General features: G+C 35.7%; 1 protein-coding gene across 13 annotated transcripts in view; it reads left to right on the top strand.

The window, feature by feature from the left end:
• The window catches only part of GPHN (gephyrin), a 264,503-nt gene that overhangs the window by 160,972 nt on the left and 89,607 nt on the right, over positions 1–13,924 (top strand). For 8 of the 13 annotated variants that reach the window (XM_090141191.1, XM_090141181.1, XM_090141180.1 and 5 more), the window contains 4 exons: positions 177–243; positions 7,055–7,327; positions 8,317–8,424; positions 13,410–13,544. In XM_090141191.1, the coding sequence (XP_089997317.1) occupies positions 177–243; positions 7,055–7,327; positions 8,317–8,424; positions 13,410–13,544 (583 nt within the window). The remainder of the gene's footprint in view (positions 1–176; positions 244–7,054; positions 7,328–8,316; positions 8,425–13,409; positions 13,545–13,924) is intronic. The other 5 variants (XM_090141188.1, XM_090141189.1, XM_090141186.1 and 2 more) reach the window with 1 other exon arrangement.

Genomic DNA, 13,924 nt, shown 5'->3' with positions numbered 1-13,924 from the left:
AACACTATTTCACCTTCTCCTAAGCTGTTTTGTGAGAAAACCAGCAGCAAATATAGGTGTTAGAGATTGATTTGACAAACTCTAGTGAATTACAGAGTTTATCTTAAATGTTTTCTTCTTTCTACAGTGAAGAAATTTGCCTACAAAAATTTCACTGTGGATTTCTTTCTTTTCAGACCTGTATGTGGAATCAGAGGGAAAACTCTCATAATTAATCTGCCAGGTAGCAAGAAAGGGTCACAGGTAAGAAGTATTCTTGCTGATCTGCTACTGAAGACCGATGATAAGTACCTCCCATTGTCCTGAATGGTAGAAAGTACCTACTACAAGTTTTACAAAAGTTAATTGAAATGCATATTTACAGAATGCAGCATCCCTGTCAGTCCTGTGATTAGAACAATACAGTTCTGATCTAACTGGAAGTACTATGCAACACTACTTAGATTGCAAGAGAGTGCTATTTGTAGCAGGCAGCATTAATGAAGATTCTAATGGTCTCTTACACTTCCTTCTTATCTTCTAGTCAGCCAGTGACTGATCCCTGTGTTTTCTGTTGCTTACAAGAAAGCACTCTTTTTCACAAAGAAGTAAGAGGAAGGCCTAGTGTACTGTAGAACTTGCTGGAGAGTTAAGAATATTTCCAGCTTTGGTCAGCAAGAGCGGAAAATGGAGCATAATTTTAGGAGTAGAAGAAATTTTAATATTTTGGATATGGATATCAGACTTGACACCCTTTACAGTTTGTTTTCTTCCTATTTAACTCAACTTTCTTCCTAATTTAACTCAATTTGGTCAATGAAGTTAGGATATAAGTTTTTATCCATACTTACTTTCTTAATTTATGTTAATTGATGTATATATGCTACATTCTGAGATTTCTTCCTCTGCTTTCCAATCATTACTATTTACTAGTGCCACTGTTATATGTTACCATTGAAAAACTGAGACAATGAGAAATCAGAAGTTAGAAAAACCCACAGGTGACAATTCAAAGCAGTCAGTATCAACTTCATGTTATATTTCTTCGTTTCTGAAGATAGACTACTCAAACGTGCCTGATAATATGCATGTGCTTTCACTTGAAATGGGGAAAGATTTACTTTTTCAATGCATGCAAAGGACATGTCACCCCTTTTTTTCCAATATTTTTTGGTGTATGGGATTTTAAGATAAAGTTCATACCTTAAAAAACTGTAAGGTAAAGCTAAGCGTTAGATAAAATGGATAGCTTTGCCATATGAACACTAATTTCTTTAGAATATGGCTGCTTTTGCTTTCTGGTTACTAGTCTCAGATTAAATGGAGTTAACAGTTGATGTCAGATGTGCCATCCTCACACGGCACTCTCTTGCAGTGGCTCTGCAACTCACTATTGTCTTGTATAGTTACATGAAGAGTATCACCTCCTTCTCATCTAAGTTATGTCTCCTTTTGGGAAGATGCTTGATTTTCAGATCCTTGATTGCCAACACTGCAGCAAACGTCTATGTCCATGTACCTTCCTGGCCACTTTTCTAGGATTACTGTGATGCAACTTTTCTGTATTAGGAAATAAGAATATTTGCTGCCACTAGTAACCATAACGCATTCCCCTCTACCAGGGGGAAAAGGCCTTACATTAGTAAGTTAAAATACAAAATGATAATTCTAGTCACTGCCATCTCAACTGTTCAATAAAACTTATACATATGTGTTGATTTTCCTGCTGCCTGTTTATACATTACCATGTAGTAGTCCAAAAGGAACTATGTATGCTTCATATTGAGCAAGGGCTTGTGTCCATGCAAAAATCTGCTCTTTATTCTTTTGACAGTTCAGAGGATCTTCATCAAGGTGCTGGCAGTCATTGTGTTATGCATTTGGAGGGAGAGTAAGGGTGAATGAGTTAAGAGTGTATGTTGAGATACTGAATTAAGTACTCTGTGATATAAGAAGTCAGAGAATGTAGGGGGATGATGATAGACCTGCTTTCAAGATACAGCCATGGTGCACAGCAAGGGATCAGAGGCTACGGTGGAGTATGGACCATAGCTGACATAGTGGGGCCTGGATAACTCATTGCAAAAAAATGCCAAAATTCCTTCCACATCCGTAGCCATTCTCCAGCTTTTCAAAAGCCTGTCATCATTATAATCAAAAAGTCACAGTGTTCACGTGAATTGCAGCAGTCTCTGTAGTAGTGATCTTTCCTCTCTGAGAGAATTCTGATAATGTAAAACTTGTGCCTAATTATCACCCATTCCCACAACAGTGAAGTCTGGCCTAATACCCCTAGAGTAAATGTTAGCATGTTTATGATGCTTGTTGCCAAAATACCTTCTCAAGTTTAGAAGCTTAGCTTCAGACTTGCTTTTGCGGAAGGATATAATTCTCAGCCTTGAGATCACCTTTATTAACTTAGTGATCAAACGATTTTTGATTTACCTTTTCAACTTCTTCCGGATAGGTCCCCTCACATTACAGCAGTGTGTTCACTTGTGTATTCTGACAAGCTCGAGGTAACTGAACCCCCAGGGAATAGAAACTTCATGTCACTGTTCTGGAATACAGATTGATATGAAATGGGCTTTTCATTTGTATTTTACCTTGCAAATCACAAAGTGCAGTATCAATTCTTTATTCTATTCAACAAGTGAGATGTGACACCTCTTGTCATGTATAGGGGAACTTGTCATATACAGAGGGAGAGTAGTTTTTGTAAATTGTGCGTGAGCTGATGTGTATATGATGTACTTACAAGATATTTTGAAAACAGTGTTTTTTCCACCGAGATTAGTCAGGAGATACTTTCTTCAGGAATAAATATTCAGGACCTTTATAGTTTTGAATAACTATTCTACTATTATTTAGGGAGGAATAATTGCATGCACTGGTACAGGTTGGGGGATGACCTGCTGGAGAGGAGCTCTGCGGAGAGGGACCTGGGTGTCCTGATGGATGACAGGTCGGCCATGAGCCAGCAGTGTGCCCTTGTGGCCAAAAAGGCCAATGGCATTCTGGGGTGCATTAAAAAGAGCATGGCCAGCAGGTCGAGGGAGGTGATCCTCCCCCTCTACTCTGCCCTGGCAAGGCCTCATCTGGAGTACTGTGTCCAGTTCTGGGCTCCCCCGTACAAAAAAGACAGGGATCTCTTGGAAAGAGTCCAGCGGAGAGCCACAAAGATGGTGAAGGGCCTGGAGCATCTCCCCTATGAAGAAAGGCTACGTGAACTGGGTCAGTTTAGCCTTGAGAAAAGAAGACTGAGAGGGGACCTGATCCAGGTCTATAAATATCTAAGGTGTGGGGGGCAGAATGGTGAGGCCAGACTGTTTTCAGCAGTGTGTGGAGACAGGACAAGGGGAAATGGCCAGAAGCTGGAGCATAGGAAGTTCCGCACCAATGTGCGCAAGAACTTCTTTACAGTGAGGTGACGGAGCACTGGAACAGGCTGCCCAGGGAGGTTGTGGAGTCTCCTTCTCTGGAGATATTCAAGACCCGCCTGGACACCTACTTGTGCGACCTGGTGTAGGGATCCTGCTTTGGCAGGGGGTTGGACTCGATGATCTCTGGAGGTCCCTTCCAACCCCTACGATTCTGTGATTCTGTGATTAGAAGTTAACTAAAAGTCTCTGTGTTTTCTTGCCCAGAGGCACTCAGACTGTGAAGTTAGGTAAGGAGGATGATGAAAAGAAATGAAATATGTTAATAAGTATTTTAGCAATAGTTTGAAATATAAGTGATTAATAAAAAGGTATTTCTGCCAGAAAATAAAAAACCTTGATTTTCAGATATAAGATTGCTAAAAGCTTTATTTAATCCTGTTATGTTGATCATCTGTTCTGTAACAATTTACTTAAACATAAAACATCTTCAAAACACGAGATTTCAGCAAAGACTTTTAAGATTCACAGTGCAGAAAATGCTTCCTTAACAGTTGGGTTCTCAGGAACCAAATAGGACAGGTTGTTACCAGGCATTGCTCTTATTTTTCTCCTTTATGACTTGCAAATATTCTTTCCATCTTATTAATACAATCAGTTAAGAAGCTTATATAAAAGCTATGAAATTGCACCAGTATGCTTATTTCATTAATAAAACACTAATTTTAATACAGCATGACAACAGTGTAAATGTCCATCTCAAAAATGGACACAGTGCAAAATTGAAGGAAATGATGGCAAGAGCAGTCTGAACTGAGTGTGTAAAACTCCCTCTTGCTGTATTTTCTCCCTTTTTATGAGTGCAGATTTCACTTAGGAAAGGAGAACTGTGTATTTTTAGGTCAAAACCAATATTGCAATAGAAGTAGAAGAAAGAAGGCAACTACAGTAAACTCAGTTAAAGCTAATAACTGTTTACTTGAGCTTGATCAGAGCACCAGAATAAAAACTTGCCTTATGAAGGAGTCCAAGCCTCACTGTGAAAGGAGTCATCGGGGACTCTTTAACTCAGACTATTTGGTACTGGAATCGATGCCGTTGGAATAAGACCTTAGAGTCAGATTTTAAATTGCAGATTTAAGTTCTAATCTTGCAAATAAATAAAATAAATCATTTTTGACTAGTGCACAATCTCATAGAGGAAGTATCCAAGATGTCTCCACTGGTGTCATAACAATGTAACCGTTCCTTCCTACATTTCTAGTAGCTAACTGAAATAAATATTTTGGTAGGCTCTTTATTTTATGTGATACTATTATAGCAGAATGGAGAGGAAAAAACCTTGTAATCCAAAGCAGAAAACTTGTTGGTGTTCCAAGTTCTCCATTTGTTGCTGTAGCCATGGCATTGTCATTGCAGTCATCAGAGATGCTACCTTGGCATTTCTGTTTCACTTCAGAGCAGCTCTCTCTGCTCAGTTGCCTGCTAGAATCTCAAGCATTCTTTGCTCTGCTGCCATGGTAGTCAGCAAAAGGAAAAATGCAGGTCATGCCAAACATATTTTCCTCAGAGAACTTATGAGGAATGTATCACTGAACACAGATTTGTAGACTACTTCAATTTTTGTGTTGGTCTAGTCTGTTTCATTTCATTTCAGCCTTTAAAAAGCTATATAATACTGTCAGAGGAGGCAGAGTATGAAATTACCAGATACACACTGAAATCTATGGGTCTATGGCAATTTACATAACTGTACTAACAATTGCCTAAACCAATGAGTGTTAGAAATAGCATAGTTGGGAACTAACTCATCAGCAGTTAAGTCAACAAGAATTTATTTCTGGGTAGGAGTGGGGAGTATGCTTGCTAATGAGTTAATAATTAATGTATGCTTTCATTATTTGTAGTCAGATCTCCTTGTTTACCAGTTGCTTGAGAACAGTTTTTTCACTGAAGAAAGGATGGTTGTATACCTCAGTGTTTTAAACCACTTTTATAACAGTACTCTGGAGGTTCAATAGCACTGAGCCTCATAGTTACATTAGAAATTGTATTTCTTTATTATATTTACAAATAGATTTTTATCTATTTGTAAATATTTGTGCTCATCTGCTTAGTCACATTCTTCAGAGTAACAAATCAAATGTTTATAGAATTTATGAATCTGAGAAGTAGTCTGACTTTTCATTACTCTTAATGGTATGATTGAAAGATGGATTCTTATTTAGAGGTTTTGAGGAAATAGAGTTCGTGAGTCATGTTTTTGACTTACAAAATGGCTCATAAATTCTGCTATTCTCTGATGGATGGTTTGTTTACATAGTCATTTTTATGTATTGGAAATACTTGTTACTGTATCTGTTTACAAAATATTTATCATTATTTAGTTTCTGGACATTTTAAATTCTAGTATCACGTTTTGAGAAGTCTTCCTTACGGTTGAAATGAAACAAAAGATGAAAAGAATGAAAGGAATAGTATGAGCTTCCTCTGTCAACTTATCCATTCTCTAACTGTACTGCCTTGGCAATTCATTTCTGTGACCTTGCCATCATTTTCCAGTAATTGAATATATGTATGCAGTGTGTGGATGTGACATGAAGAAAACCGTTTGTTCTAAGGTGCCTTAGAGAGAGACAGTCGTCATAAATTGAAGAAGGGGAACTTCCAACTGGATAAGAAAATAAAGAAAAAAGTCACTGTGAGGATAATTAGTCACTAGAACAGGTTGTCCAGAAAGGTTGGGGAGTCTCTGTTCTTGGATTTTTTTCAAGAATAGGCTGAACAAAGCCCAAAGTAACCTGTCTGAATTTTAGTATTTTCAGTCCTTTAATGACTTCCTGAGGTTCCTTGAACACGAATAATTCTTTCATTTGGAAAAATCCTAAAGGTAGCTAGAAATATGTACACCCGTTGCAGAACAAGATTGTTACATGGCATCTGTGTTTTTTCCCTTCTCCGACTATACAAAATAAACTTTTTGACTGTTTTTAAATCACAGAGCAAGGAGAGGTTTGAAAAATAGATCACAGAAGGTAAATTTTTTTTGAGTTACTTAAAATTATAATGACATCAGTACTGCCTGTGATTCTTCCAGCCCAAAGGATAAGTCCATGAATAAAAAGAATCCATGGCGTTATGTAAAAGTACAATTATGTCAACCTTTATGAAACATTCTCAAGTTGTGAAAGAGTGCAATAGAAATTATTTCAAGCTAATAACCTTGCACAGATAGAGTTAGCATTTTTATTCTGCATTTCTGTAGTATACTGCCAACCGCCATAAATGTGTTTCTGTATTGTGTATTCATGAAAATTTTAACTCTTGTTTTCCTAAGTTTTAATCTAGTATTAGGTTAATTGCATTAACTCCTGACTATTGTACAGCTTACTATATTTGCATGAAAAGGAGAAAAAATATATTTCTGAGTCCTCGGAAATTCTGGTGGTTTTTTTGGCTGATTGGTTGTTGGGGTTTCGGTTATTTCTTTTTTTTTTTCTTTTTTTTTTTTTTTTTCTTTTTTTTTTTTTTTCTTTTTTTTTTGTAAGAGCAGTGGTAACAGGCATTTTGGGTTTTATTTGTGATCAGGTAAAAAGATACATCAAAATCCCTAATATCCCCTAAAAGCAAATCTGAAAAATCCTTATTTGCTTCTGCAGGTAACTATTCATAGTCATTTCTCTTCTTGTGCATAGGAATGCTTTCAGTTTATACTGCCAGCCCTACCTCATGCCATTGATCTTTTGCGGGACGCCATTGTAAAAGTAAAGGAGGTACACGATGAGCTAGAAGATCTACCTTCACCACCACCTCCTCTTTCTCCTCCTCCAACCACCAGCCCTCACAAACAGACAGAGGACAAGGGAGTACAGTGTGAGGAAGAGGAGGAAGAGAAGAAGGATAGTGGAGTTGCATCAACAGAGGACAGTTCCTCTTCACATATAACTGCAGCAGCCATTGCAGCTAAGGTGAGTCTGGCTTGTTTCCAAGAGACTCTTAAGCTTTGCTCAGGTACTTTCCACCAATATTCATTTGCACATTAGGACTAAATGTAAGAATATATGAATGGTTCAGTATATGATCATCAGATTTCATTGGAAGATGCATTGTTTATTATTTTGACTATAAGTTGCATTTTAATGATACCATTCTGATGTGACAGAATATGTTTAGTGTTAGGTTTAAACAAAAACAGCAATCAGAAATACTTACTCCTGAATGTGCAGTGTCTAGTGAGTGACATATTAGGGGGCACAGCAAGATTCACTAAATCATGTTTTCCATTTTGTAAATACAGTATTGGTTTTTAAAAACATAAAAAGTATGACAGTTATGTAGCAGGTTAAGTCATAAGCTGTCCAAATTAAATGTCATCATGTTGTCTTTAGAACCTCAATGTAACTACTAATTATAGATCAATATTACTTCAGCAACACTCACACCAAAATTATGAATTGGAGACTACAAAAGGAAAAAGGATAACACCCATTTATTCCAAATTAATTTGCTCTATATTTACTCACTGCACATTTAATTCCAACTATGGGAACTGAAATTGTAAGTAACTCAAAATGCTCACTTCTAAACCAAAGTGGCAACATTATAACTCCAGAAGTGTGAATTCAGGTCTGATTCCTAAGACAGCTACAGGTGGAAGTCCATCATTTTATAGAAAATCCTAATTGTATAAGTCTTTAAAGGGCTGAATTAAGGTAGTTATCAAATGCAACTCAGCTTTTATTCACGTAATTTTTAAATTCATCATTTTCTTTTAATATAGACAAAGAAAAATAATTTTAAAGACAGAAATTATCTGACATCTAAACTGGCTGTGTTCATGTGAGCTTGACATTTCAGCATCACAGTTGTTTTCACCTCATTGCCTTTCAGTCATTTGCTTGTTTGGTCTCATATTTTCCTGTCACTGTATTCATAGCTGTTATGTGTTGTGCATTAGAAACATCCATCCTACACCAGTTCAGCAGTTATTATGGCAAAAGGTGAACAGCCCATTCCTGGTCTCATCAGTTATTGCCATCATGCAGCAGGCAGTGCAGAAGAACCGGTAAGATGCACTTCCCAGAGGCTTTTGCACTAACAGTAGTTAAAAATACACTGCCTGCCACCTATTCTAACAGTGTTACTTTTTTTTATTCTAACAAATACATATCAGTGCTATCTATCTTTTAAAGAACATGCTACAGGGAACATTCTGCTTCAGATACAAAGCTAAACAGGAGAAATATGATGTGCTTTTCTGTCAGTTGGAATTGTTTGGCTGCTGAGATAAAAGTTGCTGTAAAGTCTGTGTTTCTGATTAGTCATCAACTTTATCATCTAATAGACTGAATTATTAAATATAATTAAAAGAATCTCCTAAAATCACTGCCTTAGAGCTTTTTTACTATCATTTAACTTGCTTTGCTTCTTTCTCTCAAAAGCTTGTTTGTCAACATAGTACAAGATTGGCACTGGACATTTGTCAAATGTTTTCATTGCTTAGTTTCTATTTTATTATTGTGTTTTGTTTAGAAGTAGAATTTTTCAAAAACAGTAAAAAACTGGAGTCAGGTACAGTAGATTCATAAATTATAAATTTCTGGATTTTTGTGAATAGTAGGCAGCTACTTCAATAAGTGGTAGGAATCACTACCAAAGGTTGAATCTAAACGTGAATCAAGATAGAGTAATGGCTCCTAGTATCATTAGGGATTAAATATAATTTACCATATTTATAATTAGAGGAATCTGAGGAAAGCAGTTGCCCTAGCAGTTGTCCCATCCAATCCATTCTACCATCCACCCTATCTGCCAGCAAAATAAGTGTAAATTCTTCACATTAAATCATTAGTTCTGTTTACCAGAGTCTACACTTTCTCAATACTTAGGCAAATAGTAATTTAAATCACCAATCAAACAGTGCAGCACCTCTGTATATAAAACATGATGGCCATGTCTCTCGAAAAGTCATTTAGTAAATGTGAAGGCATTTAAACCAATCTAAAACTACTTTTGGAAAAGTATGATACAATGGTATCAGATGAAAATTTAAAATTAATGACTGAGAGACATAGCAAATATCTTTCTCTGTCCACCGTTTGTCATTCATTTCTTTTTCTATCAGTATATTACAAGTTTTTCCACTCCATCTAGCTATAAGCAGGAACCATTTTTACCCAAATTCAGTTTTATCATATCCCATTTAAAGAGTACTCCTATTTAGAGTTTTGAGACATCTATCCTTTATTAAATTTGTTTGAAAATGAATTGAAAATATTTAGGTAAAGATGACATAAACACTCAGAGCGTGACTTCATGAAAAAAACTAATATTTCATTATTATTATTATTTCTGCCTTTCATTTTTGCAGAAAATACAAAAATCTCTTGGGCTGATCAATCTCTTTAACAGCATTAATAAAATGCCATCTTTACTAAATATGCAGATTACCTAATTTTATTAAAAAATAACAAACTTGCTAAATGTCAGTAAAATTAAACATTCCCCATCTTACATAACATGTATGCATAGAAATATAAGTTACATTTTGATATCCCTTTAATGAGCAATGTATGTGCATTATATTTTTTTATGTATTTATGTTGATGCAGTTTACGCTTTTGTATTGGTAACTGCAGTCAGCAGGTAATGGTGATTAAAGAGAATCTTTTTTAGCTAGACAACAAATTCTGCTGTCACAGTGGAGAAACAGATCTCCTGGGAGCCACATTTTTAACTGCAAGCTAACCTAAATCACTCATTAAGATTTTGAAATTGTGAAAGCTAGCAAGCTGGAACTTAACAGTTCTAGATGGGTTTATATAGAGTCTTATGACAAATTTTATTTTCAGCAAAGATAGTGATTAGGAAATAATCCCCATTGAAAAGTAATTCCTGTAATCATCTTTACTCTGTCTTTAGCTTCCTTTGCTGATTAATGTCCTACCTGATATTTCAGCTGAAGTTTGATTTTTCTGCAGGCAAAAAATTAGTATTGCATGTGCATTTCAATGGAGACTGGAAAAGTCTCATATAACTTTTATTTCTTTTTATTCTTAAAAAGGTGATGCCAGATAAAATTCTGGCAGCTGAGATTGATGGATAAAAAAGCAGATCACTTGGTTGAAGGAAATGAGATAATGAGAGATATCCAATTATTCTAGAGCAACCAGAGTTAACTCCAGGGAGAAATGGATTGTGATATCATTTGTAATTTGTAATATTGTGTTTGTATTGTGGTATCCTGAAGCATGTGAAAGATGTAATAGGCCCATACCCAACTTATGCATCCCTTTATCAGAGAAGAGTTAAAAAAAAAAAAAAAAAAAAAAAAAAGTGCTTTTTTTAAGATTTAAAACTATTCCTTCTTTTATGAATTTTCTTTGTTTTATAACTTTGTCAAAATTTAAGGTTTTGCTAAAACATTGAGATTAAAAGGAAGTATTAAAAGTTGTATATAGTGTTGGAGCTATGCCAATATAAAACTAAGAGTTGCCAACCTTTTTTTCATATTTAAGTTACTTCAAATAGATTTGCAGGAGAAGGAGAACAGAAAGGAGATTGTGCTTCTGAATACAATCTGTCTGATCAGAATACCATAGTGCCTGCTTTCTCCTGCTTATACTACATATCTAAGATCTTACTTGCAATTTAGACTACTGCAAGTTTAGGTCAGTTTGGTACTGTTTCTGAGCAGAAGCAATCCCAAGCATAACCTTCCATAGTGAAGAGAAACTGCTTTTTTTGTAATTTACAGTGAAAATTGCAGCACAAGTTACTAAGTACTGAAAGAACTTCTGAAGTAATTTTTAAAATACAACAGAAATTGACTGGCAAAAATACTGTCAGTCCAGAAATGCAACAGCAGGCAGCTGGTAGTAAACTGAGAAGAAAATCTGTTGCCATAAAACTTAAGTTGCAAACACAAGAAAGTCTAACATAGACTAACAGAGGAGAGTTTACATTCAGTACAATCCACAAGATACAAGCCAATGTCTCTAAGGTTGCAAAATTAGATGCAGTTGTTATTCATAGATGTGAACCAAGGAAGCTAAGGAAACAAAAATGACATAAGAAAGTAGTATTTAATGACTTGAGCCTTAAGATTGGCCATTTCAACATCTTCTACTTCACTACAACCTGAAAAAGTATGAGGCATGAGTAATACATTTGTAGACAAATCATCTTTCATTAGATTTTAAATTATTGTAATATCAGTCCTATGGTGAGAGAAGATGATCTGTTTGCCAGTAAGTGTTACCAAGGTCTGAGCAAATTCCTGAGGCGTATGTCAAAGATACTGTAACTTCCCAATTGGAACAGCTTTGGTATGTCACTTAGTATGCAAAATCAGCGGACCATTAAAAACATCCCATGCTTTTCCTAGGAGTACATGTCTATTTCATTCTACTCCTCTTTCAGTATCATCCCTGCTTTGTCTCCACAACTCAGTAATGTGAGATGACTTTGGGACAAGGAATCCTGGGAGGAAATATTTTCTTACAGCCTTAAAGCCATACTAGGCAGGAATGCTCAGAAATGCCTAGATGCAGGCTAGTTAAAGCATATCCACTTAAAAAAAGATTGCAGAGAATTCTAGCTGGATATGGTTAAAGTAAGTGGTTTGACTTGTCACGTTTCTCATTTTCTTCTACTGCTCACTACTGCCATTTCCCCCAGTCGCATTTTAGGTGGTTCTTTTGGAACTTCAATGTCAAGCTAAACTAATAAATTCTTAATGAGTACAGAGATCATAAAATATGTGTCTATATACATACTCCTTAAAAAATCTGAATTTACAGTTATTCTTTTACATTTTCATCTATGTTGTGATGGAAAATTAAATTGCCAAAATAATCTGATGTTAGAAGTGCTACCTTTGAAAAAGAAATATGTTAAAATCTTGAAAATAAAATCAGAATAAAACTGTAGAGTGTTTAATAGCAGAATATATGCTGCATTTTGTGTGTAGAACAGCTCTCCTATTTGAGATAGTTATCATCTGTATGTCTTATCATTTTGTACAAAATAAATAAATAGAATCATGATGTCAGACTGGCAATTTAATCTATTATAAAGTTGGTGTGATATCTTCATGACTAGACCGAAATACCACAGTAATAAAAAAGCAAGGGACTTTCTAAGACTCAGTGTATGTTAAAGATTGACTCTTAAATGCAGTCCTCTAGCTCTAGTCTTTGTGACGAATGTTAGAACAGAAAAGACAGAAGATTAAAAAAATACATTGATAGATTTATTCATATTCCTGAAAGTATTCTCATTGTTAGAAGTTGCTGTAACTTCATTTATTTAAGTGAGTTAATAATATCAGCTAGAGGATCTCAAAATCTTCCTCTTAGAAATATCTAGCTCTTAAGTATATTATGTGAAAACAAAGATTGAACTCTCTTCACAATGCATTTTAAACACAAGCATGGACTCTGTATGGAGTTTTCTAGTGCTTTTGCCTATAGTCTCTTCAGAGAGGTCTGCAGGTTTTTCAAATACAGATTTTACATCAAGAATTTGTGTACCTGAAATAAATTCTTCATTACATGGAACGGAGTGTATGAAGTGTCACTGTATGGCATTTTTTTTTATAACATTTATTTACTGCATGGTATTTCTTCAGAGGCTTTCAGTCATTGCTAATAATTGGTTTTCTGTTCGGAACAGATAAAAAATGAGATCCATCTGCGTCATGATAGAAGTCACTGCTGGTCATTGTTGGGCTTGGAAGAATTGAGTTTCAGGCTGAGGAAAAACAATCTTGTTACTTACTGTTACATCTTGTAGTATATCGTATGCAAAGGCTTTCAGGACAAATAATTTCTTCGGTGCTTCTACAGTTACGATATGATTTTGCTTATTTGTGGTGGGTTTGTTACTGAAGTTATAAGAACTTAATGTTACCGCTGCTAGCAATACATATGAGGAAATGTGCAAACTGAGGACTGGCGTGTTCCAAAAAATTTTTTTATGTAACAGTACATTATACTTTTTTCAATAAAGTATATTATTGACTCTTAATTCCATTTCTCTTCTTTTAAGATTCCAGATTCCATCATTTCTCGTGGTGTTCAGGTGCTCCCACGTGATACAGCCTCCCTCAGCACTACCCCTTCAGAATCTCCTCGTGCCCAGGCCACCTCTCGTCTCTCCACTGCATCCTGCCCAACACCAAAAGTAAGTACCTTGCAAGTTCCATGCTCAGACATATGATCTATCAGATTAATGTATTGCCTCTGCTAAGAGAGGTTGGTTTGCATGCAAGGGATATATGATTCTCAGTAATAGATAAATCCAAGACAGTACTTTATTCCATGTGCACTTCTGCACGATTTAAGATGTGGGTCTACAAACGTGTTACGATTACTGAAGTTTCATGTTAGCTCCTGCGATATCAGTCATGAATATGAAATCATTAATGCCTTGAATGTGTTTCATATCCCCAGGAACATAGATAATCCTGCCACTGAGTAGCAACATTAAATAAGTAGTATTATGTTGACAAAATGTGTGTGCAAATTTTTAGCCTGAGCTGGGGCAGTTCTCTGCCCTGCTCT

The sequence above is a fragment of the Phasianus colchicus genome, chromosome 5 (assembly GCF_987193195.1).
Source record: "Phasianus colchicus chromosome 5, bPhaCol1.hap1.1, whole genome shotgun sequence".
In the NCBI taxonomy this organism is placed as follows: domain Eukaryota; kingdom Metazoa; phylum Chordata; class Aves; order Galliformes; family Phasianidae; genus Phasianus; species Phasianus colchicus.
Note: the sequence above shows the minus strand (reverse complement) of the source record. Positions and strands in the feature narration are given on the sequence as shown.